The sequence below is a fragment of the Pygoscelis adeliae genome, unplaced genomic scaffold (genome assembly GCF_000699105.1).
Source record: "Pygoscelis adeliae isolate BGI_AS28 unplaced genomic scaffold, ASM69910v1 Scaffold360, whole genome shotgun sequence".
In the NCBI taxonomy this organism is placed as follows: domain Eukaryota; kingdom Metazoa; phylum Chordata; class Aves; order Sphenisciformes; family Spheniscidae; genus Pygoscelis; species Pygoscelis adeliae.
The window spans coordinates 769,992-786,366 of record NW_008823961.1 but is presented as its reverse complement, the minus strand read 5'-3'; the positions used below and the strand labels follow the sequence as shown (position 1 = coordinate 786,366).

The 16,375-nt window shown below is 38.0% G+C and overlaps 1 protein-coding gene across 1 annotated transcript in view; it reads right to left on the bottom strand.

Moving 5' to 3' along the window:
* The window catches only part of ADCY1 (adenylate cyclase 1 (brain)), a 116,192-nt gene that overhangs the window by 37,204 nt on the left and 62,613 nt on the right, over window positions 1-16,375 (bottom strand). The window contains exons 7-8 of the mRNA XM_009323210.1: window positions 14,929-15,070; window positions 1,794-1,949 (exon numbers count right to left, since the gene is read on the bottom strand). Of these exons, the coding sequence (XP_009321485.1) occupies window positions 1,794-1,949; window positions 14,929-15,070 (298 nt within the window). The remainder of the gene's footprint in view (window positions 1-1,793; window positions 1,950-14,928; window positions 15,071-16,375) is intronic.

Genomic DNA, 16,375 nt, shown 5'->3' with positions numbered 1-16,375 from the left:
GTAGGGAAACTGAGTGCTTTCAGGAATATTGTCAGGAATATGCAATTTTGCTCTTCATAAAGATAAACAACAATTAGTTAGCATATGTATTGCTTAAGGTGCAGCAGAAAGTACATCTCTGGGTATTTTTTATAATCCAAATTTAAGCCTATAGCATAGTAATAGGGGGAACAAAACAGCCTTAAAAAAAAAAAAAGAAAATGCTTCTTTGCTTTAAAATCTGGAATGAGGGTAGACAATGGGAGTTATTCTGATATATGGAATAAATTATATTATCTATTCTGCTATTTTGAAATAGGGTTAAAGTTACTGTGCTTAATCCAAATAGCTGTTGCTCACATATAATTATTTTCATTAGGTCTCTTATTTTTATCTCTATTATTATTTCATACAGTAGACTTACATTATGTCTTATATGTGATCAAGATCCAGTATTTATATTTCTCAGAAATTAAATAAATGAATTCATGCTACAGTAATGTGCTAGCTTCAAAGCCTTTATAGCCATAGCTTATTTTACATGATTTGAGGACCGATATCTCTGAAGAAACCCTGCATTGAAACACAGTGTATTTATATTAAAATCATATATCATGCTCCACAATAAATGTTACGTATTAGGTACAAAAGCTCAGAACAACTGGTTCAGTTAAAGATACCATTGTAGAACTTCACTGCAAATGTTCTGACACGAGAAAATTTTCATCAGATCCCTAGCAAACCCATATTGGGATTTTCTGCATATACTACCATATTTATACATATATATACACAAGACACATCGTAAAGTATTGCATATGCTTCAAAGAATGTGTGGGTTATTTTTTTTAAATACTCAAAGAACAGTACTAATTCACAATTGGAAGGCCTTGTACATGGCCAATTTCAAAATAAAGTCTGGAGTTTCTGAAAGTTTTCACTGAAACTGTTTTAAAGGAACTAACAGACTTTTCTCCCTTTTTTCCGCAGAAGAAACACAAGCACACGTAAAATCCAAAATATAAAAGTTAGAATGTAAGTAAGAAAGATTTAGACTGAATCATCAATAAATGTACATTATTTAAGGACAAAAAAAAAAAGTGGAGCAATCATTCAAGATGAATTACTGATTCCAATGCACACCAGTGCCCTGGAGCACTGGTGGAGTGACCTATGTAATATTGCCACCTGCTGGCAAAGAAAACTGAATGAGCAACTCTTCAAAGGTTTTTTCTCCATGAATTTCTGGGTAGATCCACACACAGAAAAGGAAGTAAACCAGGCTACTAGTATATAAAGCAATTTTGAGTTATGTCATTACAAGCCATTCAAGAAAGCGGTATTCATATTTGTATTAGGGACTTTTGTATTTAGGATTTGTATTAGGGACTAAGAGGTTTTTTGGCTAATCAGTCGCCTTTCATTTTTTAGAGAACCATCTAGAGATACAAAATTATTCTGTTATTTTGCATTTGCTGCCATCAGCTTCAGACTGTGATGGACTCATGATGCAAAAGAACAGCCCTTGGTAATTGCAGAAGAAGCCTCAGAAACTAATTCCTGTGAAGGAAACCCTTAATAGAAGCCATGTAGGCCACCTGTGCTGGCTTGTTCAAGAGGAGCTCCAAATTTAAGGCCTGTTATAATTAAGTTTTGTCTTTACTGTGAGAAGGCTGTGGGCATTAGATAGCTCTAGCTCCAGCAGGAACACCAGAAACTCCTCTATCAGTTGATCAGGTCACCCCATATTTTCTCAGAGCAGGTCTGCTTGATGCGGCCCTGGAACCAATGCCCAAAGAGCCCACATGGATTACCTTATCGTCATCCTCACACGTCATGACATTTGAGAAAGGGATCTCTGCTTTGAACATCTTACGACAGTGCATGAGCTGAACAAGCAGGTAGCAGACTGTCTTGAACTTCATTCTTTTGGCAGGCTTAATGTCTGAGAGAATCAGTCCAGGAAATATCTGTTGGTCAGAAAAATAATATTTATAACTGTGCCATTACATTCCTATGCAGACATACATACCTGCAGACATTTACACCATCTGGTGGTCAGAACAAAACAACATTCTAATTAAGAAGCAATGCATTTTGATAAAGATCATATATTTGCAGATGAAGATTATTTCATCTTTTTTTAACCTGAGAGATAAAGAATCTGTTGAACAGACAGTATTTAAACACATACTTAACATTTCGGGAACTGTTTTCTACATAGGAATGTAGACTATAAAAAAAGTGTATTAATGACAAACTCGTAAAAGAGGCAATATTTGTATTTCTTTAACCTTAAAATAAATTCTGGAAAAATACAGGGAAAAACAAGGAGAAAATTAGCATTTTTATTAATTGATGTTAAAAAATATGATTTCAGTCTTTCTTACTTCCTTATTTTGTTACTTCAGCCACTGTAAGCCCATTAAAATCAGAAAAGGGTAGCTTTTGCTTTAAAGATACTCTTATATACATGCCCTAAAAGGAGTCTATGAGGCACTGAGGTTGTATCTTACATCTTTTTTCTTCAAAGCAAGAAGTGTTACACCACAGAGAAATATTCTCAAAGGGTTGGGTATAATCTATTCCTTTTACCACAGAGCTCCCAGTTCAGCAAGGACAAATATTTTCTTGGTTAAGTCTTAAGCATGTATTTAACTCTTGCTGACTTTAGTAAACCCCTAGCACATGTTCAGATGCTTTCACAGATCAGAATAAGAGTGATCCTTTATTCTACTCTCAGTATTTATACCAATCTTATTCATGCTTCTGGCATGTGGAATGTGTAAAGCAGCGTTCATAGGAAATGTGGAAAGACCCCATGCCCTCACAGTATGGGAATTTAAGCTTGTAAAATTATTTTTTTTCTGGAACAGCAAAATAAAGAAGCACAGAGGATTTGGTCTCTAGTGTTCCTAGGTACAAAAGACAGAGCAAATCACACTCCAAAAACTTTATTCAAATGCTCTAAACCCCACAAACGGTACTGAGGATTTGCTGTCCAGTCTTCACAATACTATGATTTACTAGAGCAGTTTACATCATTATTTCAATGATCAAGGAATGAAGAAGGTAGTAAACTGGAAGCATTTGTTTAATGCATGTTTTCACGGATACCTAGATTTAGAGGGACAGGGCAAATGACACTGCCGATATTCTAAATGGCATCTCAGGTATTGGTTTGTTGTGCTGTCTAATGCATACAGCTATGCACTTGCATTTTCTGGAGAATCAAGGGTATATCCTATTGATCTACCAATACTCTGTTTAGTCACACTGTGGCTATGAAAGACAAAAATGACTTGTGTATAAACAGTTGCACATTTTTTATTAGCAGATGGTTATGTTACAAATGTGACCTGTTTCAAATGTGGAAAGGTGCCTAGGTATGCACATGTGCTTTATTGTGCACTGAAAGGCTGACTGAAGCCAGCTGGCATCGCCAGCACTGTATTGCACAGTCATCAGCTGGAATCTAAAGGGACACTAGTGTATCTAGTGTGTAATCACTTGTATAAGTGATAGTTTAACAAAAGTCTCCATGAAGAGATTCCCAATATGAACCCTTTCTTTTGAGGGCTTTCTGGCAGAAGACTTACCGCTGTATTGCAATAACCGCATAGAATATACTGTACAAGGACAGTTGTTAGGCTTGAGCATGGCAGGTATGATCAGCTTTTGAGCTACCATTCCCATCAGCTAAAACATACTTTTTGGACAGGTACTGCATTTACAGATTTTCCTAATTTAGCCATAATTCCTCTAGAAGTACTATATTTTTTACTCAGTCTCCCTTTCAACCTTTTAATAGAACAAAAATGAGCAACTTTCTTGAAACTCCCTCCAGTTTTGCATTTTGCTTCATTTTTTTTAAGACACAGAGATAAAAAGGGAATACACAGAAGTTCACAGGTGGACCATATCTCAAGAGATCATTAGCTCTTTCTTTGCTCAAACCTTTCACTGTGGACATTGCATTAACTAGGTCAACAACTTCGGTTTTAGGTCTCCATCAGATTGGCTGGAAAAGACGCTCTTAAATAAGTACAGAGAGCTACAGAAGCTGCCTGACAGCCTTCATTGTGGAAATGCCGTAGTAAAGATGCAAGAGTGGCAAAGAATAGGTAGAACATCTTACTAGCAAAAGATTCAAGAAGGCATGACTGAGAAAGGTGAGCACATGGGCATGACTATATCCCCCTACAAGGATTTGAAGACCTGTGAAAAGAGAATAATTTAGACTTTTCTCAATGCAAATTTCTTATAATAGATGCGTTTCTGAGAACAACTTGCAACTTGAAAACTTGGAATGGATACAGTTTTGCTCAGGCAGTGTGGCCCTGCCACCAACATGACTTTTCCTCAAACACATATGTTCATGCAGTTTCCTGACTATATCTTCAAAGAAGTAGGTAGAACATTTTTAGCTCATACCATCGACTGCTCTTTTTGTTTATACATCTTATTGGCAGATAATGTATCAATAGTATGCACCCTTTGTATGTTGGAAATACAGGGGAGTTTTCCAGCTGTCTTGGAGTCAAATAGAAGTTTTTCAACTCAGGTCACTGAAGAAAATGGAGTAGTGTGTCTACTTCTGGGCTCCCTAGTACAAGAAAAACAGTGACAAACTGGAGTGAGTTCAGCAAAGGTCCACCAAAACAATTAGGGTTCTAAAGCATACGACATATGAGAAGAACCTGAGGGAATTCAGTTCATTTAGCTGGGAGAAGGCTAAGGAGGGATCTAACTGCTGTCTTCAGCCACCTAAGTAGTAGTTAGAGAGAAGACAGAGCCTGACTCATCCCAAAAATGCTCAAAAAAGCACAAGAGGCAATGAACATATAGGCTGGACCAAGGGAAATTCCTATTCAATACAAAGAACAGAAGTTTTAACTGTGAGGATGATCATGCACTGGAGCAGGCTGCTGAATCTCCAGACAGGGAAACACTCAGCACTCACTCAGATGAGTTGCCCTGAGCAACCTGCAATTTCAAAAGTGGATCTAACTGCGACGCTGGCCCTACTTTGAGGAGGGAGGTCAACCACATGACCTCCAAAGGCCCCTTCCAAATTCAACTACTGGGCAATGCTATAAAAATGTGTGAAACACGTACAGCTACTGTTCTTCATGGCTGGCCAAGAACCTAATGACTCAAAGGACATTGCAATACACACAAGTAGGGCACACTGTCAGTTCTCAGATCATGTATAATTTTATATATAGCTTTTTTTTTTTTAATCTAGTGGTTGCAGGACATACGGATTCTGCACTGGGACTAAGGATTTTCCATTTTACTATTATATACACACAGTATCAAAAATACAAACAAAGGAATTCCCTCCTACTTTCATCTCACACATGATGTCCCTTTTTTATTGTTACTTTTACAGCAGAACAACGCTTTTGACACAGTGAACTTCTGAGTGGAATATTTAAGTAATCTCACCGTCTGCTGTAAGCCTCTGATAAAGGCAAGAAATGCAGTACAGTCTGTTAAAACAGACTTAAAAAACCCCCAAACAAACCAAAAAACCCAACCCCAATGTCTTTCACTCTGCCTTTTCTCTGAAATTCCTCCAGGCCAGCACTACAGGAAAGTTGGAAGCTGGACTGCAGCATTCTCATTCCAGCTCATTTTGTCAATACATTTTACTTTCACACTTCTTTTTGACCCTTGGGATCATCTCTTATTCTGTTCACTGTTCATTTGCTTCATAATTTTAGGAAAGGTTGGTTGTTTGCTGCAACACAGCTGGCAAATAAGGTTAAGAGCTGGGATTTTCTAACAGAGCGCTCTGAAAGCAGCCGGACTATCTACAGCTTTGTGAGCGTCTTTAAGTATGCAGAAAACAAACAAGCACTGATTAAAATTCTGGGAAAACACCCCAGTGTTTGAATCTCATGTAATACTCTGGTAAGGGATTCACTGGTGCTTATCTGGGATTCTCAGAAACAGCAGCAGACTGTTGTTCCCCAAAGTATATTCAACTGCAGTGCTTAAAATGGCATGGGAAAGAAGATACTAATGACATTCAAAACACATTTACAGAAACCATACATGCTGTAGCACTATGTCTATCTGTGCTTTGTATCTTCAGGCAGGCAGGACCATGCCTTTTGGTAGTAGTGTTTGTTCCATTACTATCTGCAAGCCATTTTGTCCTGAGATAGGTGAGCAAATCTTATTTGTTTTTTTTCTTCTCACAGTTAAAATCATCAGACATTTGCTTTTCCATCCTTTTCTACTGCCTTTATGATACATTTTGCTTATCACACCTCAGTTGTCTGTCAGGAAGGTATATTAGTGATTTTTAACAGGAAATAATACAGCTTCTATAAGACAAACTCAGCATTCAGAATGGTGTGGCTACTTTGTCAACACAGATGTAGAAAAAGTTTTTAGTAGCTGTGAAGACTAAAACAATCTCTAGGAGATCAATCACAGAGAAAACCTTATACCAGTGCCCTATGTTTCTCCCTCCTACAGATTCGAAATTTCTGGAGGAAGAAAACAAAGAGAGGAGAACAATGTTAGAGCACATCACTAATTCCACCATCACTGACAGCCCAAGCCGCGGGCTGTCACATTGATGATGATGCACTAGCAGCTTCATAGGAACTGCAGAAAGAATCCTGAAGATGTAGAGCAACACACTCTGCAACACAAGCATCATTCCTCTGTCTGTGTTTGCTGGGTGGTAACACAAGCAGTCTAATTCCTGTGTCGGGATGCGTATATTCCACAACTTGTGCAATGCAAAGTCTCAGGCACAGATCAGCCCATGTCCAGGTATAAGCTAGAGCTTCCATCAAAAGGCTGTGTGTCTATCTGTTAAATCAGATCTGCTAATCATAGAATCATAGAATCATAGAATCATTAAGGTTGGAAGAGACCTCTAAGATCATCGAGTCCAACCGTTAACCCAACACCACCATGCCCACTAAACCATGTCCCTAAGTGCCTCATCTACCCGTCTTTTAAATACCTTCAGGGATGGTGACTCAACCACTTCCCTGGGCAGCCTGTTCCAATCTTTATTTTAGAATCATAGAATCATAGAATCATTAAGGTTGGAAGAGACCTCTAAGATCATCGAGTCCAACCGTTAACCCAACACCACCATGCCCACTAAACCATGTCCCTAAGTGCCTCATCTACCCGTCTTTTAAATACCTTCAGGGATGGTGACTCAACCACTTCCCTGGGCAGCCTGTTCCAATCTTTAACCACTCTTTCAGGAAATAAATTTTTCCTCATGTCCAGTCTAAACCTCCCCTGGTGCAACTTGAGGCCATTTCCTCTCGTCCTATCGCTAGTTACTTGGGAGAAGAGACCAACACCCACCTCGCTACAACCTCCTTTCAGGTAGTTGTAGAGAGCGATGAGGTCTCCCCTCAGCCTCCTGCTAAGGTACATCTGAAGTGGTAAAACCTGAAATGCCCAAGTTGTGCATTCTGATCTCAATAGTTAAGTTCCTCAGTAGGAGCTGTCAGCCATTGACAGCAAAGACAACCCTGGACTCTCCTAGGCATGGCAGCAGTGGTAGCTGCAGGTAGTCATCAATTTGAAAGCAGAAATCACCAGTGTGTGCCCAGCTATGGACTCAGATGCCTAACTTGGGGCATTTTGAATTAGAACAATTTTGTCAAATACATTTTTGCTTGCTGTGCACTAGCAACGGGGAGAGTTTGTCTGAATTGTTGGAAAAGTTTTCATATGCCCTGCATTAACTGTAAAGCTCTCTTCTTCTGTTACTACTTAAGAGTTTAGGAGGCAGAGCTCTAGCACTCCATAAGGGCTGGTAAGCATATGGTCACTTAAGTAAAAAATCTTGAGAATGAATTAGTCCAGAAAGCTGACAACTTACAATGACCATGAAAACTTTCTGGAGACAAAGTGGACTGGATATTTTTAGAAGAGTCAGATGCAAAGAAATCCTAGGGAGCTGCTAGCCACATGGATGTATTTATTGGGCCATAAGTGCCCCATGGAAAACACAAATTTTACATGTTTGGAAAAAAAAGGAGAATTTGAGAACAGTGTGGCATATTCACGTAGACCTAACCAGAGTGATTAAATCAAATTAACTTTGCAGAGAAGGAAATGTCCTACAAATATAGATGGAACTTCAATTTGAATGGAAATAATAAAGTAAAAATAATTAAGTGCAGTAATTTTAGACCTATTGTTTCACGCAGTTTACTTTTTTTTCCTTCTGTAGCCTTCTTTTTCTTTTGTTATTGTTCACATGATGATTCTAAGATGACATCTTTTAATCAGGTCAGACAAAATCCAACAACCTGCTATCAAAAATCCTAGTAATATATGGATTATATACATCAAAATGCTTCACTTCAAGAAGTTAGATGAAAGTATTATTAAGACATGATAGAAAGCATCTCAAGAGTGTATATGAGCAGTCAGAGTTGTGAAACATGCTAGTTGCTAACAATGATTCACAGGTAAAAGTGATTCATCAATAAAGTCAAAAGGCAAGCACATGTAGTTACTATGTTATTTCATCTATACAAAGCAAAAAAGCCATCATGAATCTATGTTGTTTTCTCTGTGCTATATTGCATAAAGTTTATTCCACACTGGGGGAAAAAAAATCGAATCAGCCACAGGAAAGACATAAGCAGACAAAACCCATTGGTTGGTGGTGGAAAGATATGGAGTCTAGTAATTTATTTTAACATAGAAGGCAGGCCATCTACTTCATGCAACAAAGCTATGCTGATTAACTGTAAAGGAGGATGTTGTACTCCAAGTCAAAAAACACTGCCTTTTCAAGCAGCAGAGTGATAGAAAATTTGTTATTTTCCTGTTACTACTTGGTGACAGGACTGCAACACAGGAAGTTTAATACCACAGCTGTTCATGCTAGATGAAACAACAACATATGAAAGTGATGTGACAGCCTTTGCCACTTTTCTTGCAGCTATTGTCATGCAAGTTAGAACAAGTCTCAGGTTGCTGAATTTCTGCCTATTCGATCATGAGTCAAAGAAATTAACTGATCAACCTTTTCAGCTGTTAAATCCATCTGCAGTTCACAATAAATCATGCCACAGGTTTGTAGCGTAGATAATTGCTCTAGATATTTCCAACATTTGCAAGAGTTTTTGAGTTTTTACATTTTAAAGAGTATTTTCCAAAGGATGCTCCTGAGCTGTGTTTGCTTATTGAGAGGATTCCCGAACCTTCGGGCTTTCAACTGAGTTTTCCTGAAATAATAAGACTGACAAAAGTGTTCTCTTCCTCAACTATTGCTTTATCTTCTCTTTTCAAATAGACTGCTGGTATTTTGGTTTGGCTATAATTATTTTTTGGACAAAAATAAAGTTGAAATTTTAGCTGCCCGTGTTGGAATGTTTAGGGCATGATTCAACACAGCAAACCAGGCAGGAGACAGAGCACCATACCTCTAACCAGCATCCGCTTCCTTCTGGCTGGATAACTAAAAAAAAAAAAAATTAAACCCTTTCACCTGGGGTTTTCAAGATGATCATAGCATTACTCAGAGACCTCAGATAATAGAGCAGGGATGACCAAACTACAGAAAGGATTTTCTGAGACTGCCTGGCATGGCTTTGTATGTATATGGTAAGGTAGGAAAGAGAAATGTCAGCCTTTTCAGAGAAACAGCTAGTTTCCAAAGGGCAAATAGATGTGGTACTCACTTTCATGGACTTTTCCTGAATATCCATCACTGTGTGCTGTTCAAATAGTAGATGCAGATACCACGTGATTTACATTGCCACAAATAAAAGATAACTAATATCTTTGAATACACAGTTAGCTGGTGAATAACTCACTAGTACATGAGTAGAAATTTTGCAGATGGTGATTAGCAACCTATTGGAAGCTAATTATTGATTATATCTGAGGTATGCTGTAAAACCCACGAGACACTTATGAATATATAGGAATCATTTATAAGTTGTATCTATAGTGTTTCCCTATGATTTTTATAATTTTTATGACCCTCTTTCCTGGACACAGCTCTATGACTTCCTGTTAAGGGTCTATAGCATTTTTTATCTTTGCTTTAGCTCTAGAGCTGGCGAAGTTACTCAGTGAAGCAGGTTCCCTTAAGCTGGCAATGAGTAACAGGCCCACTTCTGTAAATCCAAAAACTAATACATTCTGAGAAATCTTTGCCCTCACAAAAACTTGATCACTTCTGACCACTGCTTGGCTATCTGTAAAAGTACCTTAGGAATTTTGCTTAATCATCTGTGCTGGGCTGTTTTCTCAGCTGGTGAAATTAAAGAGCCTTTTCAAAACTAGAGAGGTGCCATCAGAGGGTGAATTGCTGCAACAAATACAGAGAAGTAAGCCCAAGTACAAAACCACCCGGTTATCACAGAGGTTGCGGCCAAACCTTAGGAGGTGTTATACTGCAGGAGAATCATACTTTCTAGAGCAACCACAGAAGTGAAATAGACAGTCCAGCTAAGCTCACTACCTCTGCTGTGCTTCTGGGAGCCAGCTATGCCAGCTGTAAAACTGAGGCAAAGATAATTTGACTAACGTCAGTGCTGACAATGAAAGAACAAAGAATTCTGATGAAAGCCAGATCCACTCTATTAAAAAATTTTAAATTAAATTTTAAGCATACAGTTTGAAAGTTGGAACAGGATTAGTCAGGTAGATTACTGAGGAATCATTAATGGAAAAAGCTATTTAGCTGGGTCTAAACAGAATTATAAAGTTCTTGTAAGGGGCTCTGAGATTAATAGATCTGGCCTAGATTTTTTTTTTCCTGAAATAACATCCACATACAGTAATATTTACAATACTTTGGAAAGCTAGGACATTTTGAAACTAAGACAATGTCCATGTGTCTACAGCATAGAGTATGGATCTTGTGAATATTTAATATACTAGAAAGAGATCTGTTTTTCTAACTAGATCAGACCTGTTTTATAAGTCCAAGATATTCATGTATGTGGTCAGACTTGTGGCTAGTTACATTAATCAAACTTTTCAAGTCTTGTCTCAGTGCCATATTTTGGTCACATCACTGTAAGTTTCTGTAGCAACATAAAATATCATGAAGACATAATTAAACTTTACTTAAAAGAAATGTTCTGATATTTGCAGAACTAGAAACTTTGTCAGGACATTACAACATTTTGTATTATATTTAAAAAGCATATTTGCGTAAGTTTTTAACTATGGTGGCCATCAAAAAAATTCAATTTAATCCCAAAAATTTCTGTATGCCTTTGGAAATCAGATGAATTATTTAAGTCTGTTTAGAAGCTGAATGTTATCCGGTCAAACATGCATAATTATTGCTTAATAATAATAATAATGACTAATATAATCTCTACCAAAATAAAAAACTAACAAAACAAAAAGAAAAGTATTCCCTCAGTGGCCACTTAGAAGTGCTCTCACACATATTAGCTTATACACCAAACTAGCAATCAGATCACAAAATTGTGGTTCTTAGCTGATTCAATAAAAGATTAAAAAAATTGGGAATACTTCATAATTTGTTCACAATTAAAATGTAACTGGTACATGAATGAGTCATCTTATACCGTTATTCTCATTCTTGGCTTGGACAATATTTGTAATGAAAGATCTTCCTGTCAGACCAAATATGGAAGAATGTGGGGTATGTGCCTTCTAAATAAATAAATAAAAATTTTAAAAACCCTAAATGGGCCTATTTACCTTTCAAATTCAACAGATTCTTGGCCATCTGTTGCTCATAACATTGATTTTCATTCCTCTTGGCATCATACCTGCTAAAGTCAGTTCATATTAATGTCAGAGACGATGCACAAAGAATAAAAAATGTGTCTGCATTTCAGCTACTGAGGCTCCAGAGGAAGGAATACAATATTAAACCAGCAGATACCTGAATTCACCTAAAGAAACTCCATCTTGTCTGTACTTCATGGGTAGCCTTCTGTTTCTCTGTCTCTGAAGAGTTAATGGCTGAGTCAGGGTAGGAGGGGACAGCAGGTGTTTATTTTGAAGGTAAATATACTATTATGTAGCTCGTAGTCCAATGATCAGTATGTAAGTATACGAAGACTGGGGACAGCTGTGATGTACTGTGACAAACAGTGAAGTGTCATGCCCATTGATCTGTGAGCCCGGTGGAGAAGCCAGTCAATACCAGTAAAATTCATGAAGTGTTTCTTTCTGCCAGTTTGGCTGACACGCCATTGATGCATGCCGGAGAGCTAATGTCGTTAGCCAAGCTGTACCACTGCATCTGCCACTTCCACAAACCCATCAGTGACACCCATGGGTAAGATGGCATTTGGTTTATGCAGCCGATGACAAACCGATCAGTCGTTCTCAGCAGTCACCAGCAGTTTCTCAGCAATCTTGCAAAGATGAAGAAATGTGTGCTCACACAGTAGTAGGCTCTCATCCTTGCACATTAAACATGCATTGACCTGGTTTACTTTAATATGTGAATGTCAAGCTTCTGTTCCTCAATCACTGGTTTATGCAGCGGAGTTGACACAACACAGCTTCTATAAGTAATAGCCATATTTATCCCCTTTTCTCTCTACTTGTCTCTGTGCACCAACCTATGAACAATTTCCTGAAATTCAGCTATTTATCTTCTCAATATGAAATGAAACCTGATACATAATAACATAGGAAATGAAATCATACGTAATGCTGTAGGAGTGAAAACAGCAGAAAACCAAGACAAACAAATCTAGCAGCAATAAGCAACACACCTACCTTAATTAAACCCTCCCTTACATTTTCTTCTTTATTGGGATTGATTAATTTAGGAACTAATTCTGGTTTCAAGAAAGCCACCAGAAAAATCTCTCACTGACTGCCAAAACAGAATCTAGCCCACTGGTTTTCCACCTATTTTCTTTCATACTACCTAAAACTGAATCTCATCATATATACCAGCAGAAGAACAAAATGTGAGATTGCATGATTTTCACAGCAGATGAGAACACTCCATGTCTCTAGTAACAAGATGCTTTAGAGGAAGTGCATAAAAAAACATCCTTGCAGCAGCCTTTCCAGGATTAAGCAACTGGAGTTTTCACTCCCAGCACCAAATTCCCCTGGTGACTAGACTCCCAACATTTCCATAAAAACTCCCTGAGTCATCAAATTCAGTCCAAGAAACTGACTGCGGGCATGGAATTCAAGATGACCTGTTTTTCCCTGGTTACATTTTTGTCAAACACCCGTTGGCTAACACCCTCAAGCATGGAGCTTTGACATGACTTTAAAACCTCGTCTGTATTGTTTTCATACTTACTTTCAGAATTAGGTATTATAATTTTCCCTCTAAAGGTCAAATCCCTGAATGAAACTTTTTTTGGGCAGAGTCTCAGAAGATAAGGGTGCAAAAGTCTGTATCCTGAGTTGTCTGGCTGACATTAAGAGCAATAAAGTTCCTCATGGCCTGTAAACATATTACGGCAGATAACTTCTAAGATAAGCCTCATTTGACATGGAAAAGGTTGGAACAAACTGAATGTGTTTAAATGATGATTATGGACTTTCAAGACTCTTACTGAAGTCACAAAACATTTTGTACTAGAACAAAAGGCTGCCCTAAACTCAGTAAATGGTTGAGGAAGAAAGGTGTGACTATAAATGAACCTGTTGGAAAACCACTGTCACTGCCTTCACTGCATGCTGAGACTCAAAATATTACCATCGCACTGCTGGGCCTCTGTTCTCCTTATCCTGAAAATCTGGTTAGAAAGAGGAGTCACATTCATCTCCATCAGGGGTGGCTAAATCCTGAGCAACATCTAAGAAATGAAGTTCCTGCTCAAATGAGCTAAAATCTTCTCTCACCTTATTCTTTCCACACTTTCCATTTTCTGTTCTCCACCAAAAAGAAGAAAAGAGCAGAAAATGTTATTGTCCCTCAACAGTACTGCTGACTTACTCCTCTTTCCCCAGTACATCCCCAGGGGTCTGACAAAAGGAAGAAGCTGAAGGGAGAGGGGAGCTTAAGATAATTTGGAGGGAAGGGCAGCTAAGGTGAGAAAGGGATGACCAAAATCATTGTGGGAGTCTGAGGTGGCAGAGCAAGCAAGGAAAACATTGAATTTGTCATGAGCAGCTCAACGTAGCAGGAGAAAAAAACATGTATGTTTTGGACAGAGAATATATTATTTGCTGCAATAATCTAGAAAATTTACTGAGCTTCAGCATAAATACCTGACCAATGGTACAGTGGTATATACATTTGAAAGCAGGATGGTTGACTGCAGCCTCTTTCTCTGACCTGGATAGAAGGGCTTGTGTTGTACAGCTTGGCAACATGGCCGCTTTTCCAGACTTCCAGGGGATGTTCAATCGCTGCTGAATTCGTTTCACTAACTTTTCTGCTGTGGGCATGACATGTCTGTAAATAGTACTTTTTCTGTGTCTATTCATTGGGGAATTCTCCAGGCCCAGTAAAGGAGCCACCAGTGTCACAAGTGGTTGTAGAAAGGGTTAGGAAACCATGAGTAAAATGGCATAGGAATATGGGAACGAAAGAGTAAAGAAAACTAGAAGAAAAATAGCGAAGCTGTGAGCATTAATATTCTGAAACACCCTTTTGAAGGGAGGAGGAAGGGAAGAGTGAATTAAATTTTTGGAGTAACATATCATATAATTTCTGATAGAATGATTCTATCTGATTAATTAATTATTCTGAATGAAACAACAGCTTTTTGGGGGGGTAAAGGGAAAATTTTTTTTATTCTTAAACTTCAAGAGTAAATAGTCATCTTCTCTATGTAACATTCAGGGTTTTAGCTTTTTTAGCATCCCTGCTTCAGTCAAAACCAAAAGATCTAATTTCAAGAGTGTTTGAGGAACTTTTAGAAATAAGAAATACCAGTATTGCCTCTGCTTTCAGGATATCACAGAACAGTTGTTAAATTACGGAAACATATCACAGAATAAGCTAGAATTTGTGGAGCTTACCTTCCTACGATGGGATGGCACAATAAAATATGTTTCAATATTATGCTTCTTCAAGAAACTATTCCTTTCATGACCATATCCTGGTTCTACCTCGTAGTCCCCATTTAGGCACTCTAAGGTGGTCTTTGTAATGTGAACTTTCCTGGAGAGAAAAATCAGACGTTGTTGTTGAAATTGTTGTTGAATTATGTACTGAAATACACTCCTGTGCAGAAGATCATAAAGAGGTCAAGTTACATGCAAAACCCCATTTTTGATGTTTTGTTTTGTCTTTTCAGCCAAATAGAACATAGAAGTATTTCTATTACATGCATTTTCTAAACTTGAGCAGGGTGAACAGAAAGATAACTGTTGACTCTCCAAACTTGCAGATTTGTTGATTTGTAGAAAGTGAAAGTCTGCACATCATCTTCCATGTTTTGTGGCTTTCTTAAGTGTTTACCTCACTGCCTGCTTGGAAAAACATCCTGCTGTTTGAAACCTGTGATTTCACACTCCGAATCTCTCCTACGCATAAAGGACAAACTTCTTTTTCTGTTCCCCTTCATGTCCCTGACTTTTTTCATTTACTCACTCTGTTTTGTAGGCAGCTTTCTAATTCACTTTGTTTTGGCAGCACAGCCATCTTTGACAGTATTTGTGAGTTTTCTTAACCCAAAAAGTGTCTTCACATTTTCTCCCAAAAGCCCCCTTATATTTGAAATGTCTTCACAAAACATATCTGAAAAGCTATTACTGCTTTCCTCTATTAAACATGTGTTCAGATTTTTATCACTGGAAAGCCTTAAGGTAAGGAATGTACAAAATAACACTGCCAAAATTGTCTAAGGCAGACATAGGTAACAAACAGAAATTCACTCATCTTAACCACAAAAAATTAAGAGTTTCCATTTCCTCCCGTTCAGCAAATCATGACCTTGTAAAAACCCAACAGAGGATGGTACGTCCCAGTCCAAATGTGAGTTGCACACAGAAGCACACCCATGCACCTTTGCAAAAGTGCACTGTGTGCATTTAAATTGGGTCCAAGGCTGTCCAAGGAGTACTTAAAATTCCAGGATGTGCCCCATGGGTTGGCTGCAGGTTTATGTGCTACCGTATCATTTGTACACACACCAGCGATATCTGAGTGCATAAACAAGTATTTTTTTTGTATAGCACGCTACTAGTGTTGGAAATCTTGCCATGTAAAAGGAGTAAGGCACCCCCCACACATATCTAGAGGTGCAAGGGTAAAAATTTCCTGGAATAACTAGAGGGTTTTACTTTTACAACATGAAATGGTGAAAGTCTACCATTCCTACATTCCTAGCATTGCCTCATTCCTACTCTTTGTATTTGGCAGCTTCTAATAAGGATTTCGTTTGGAAATGTTTTGCTTCTAATCTCACCTATTACTAACATAAATATCAAGATCATTTGGAGAATTCCACAGGATAAATCACAT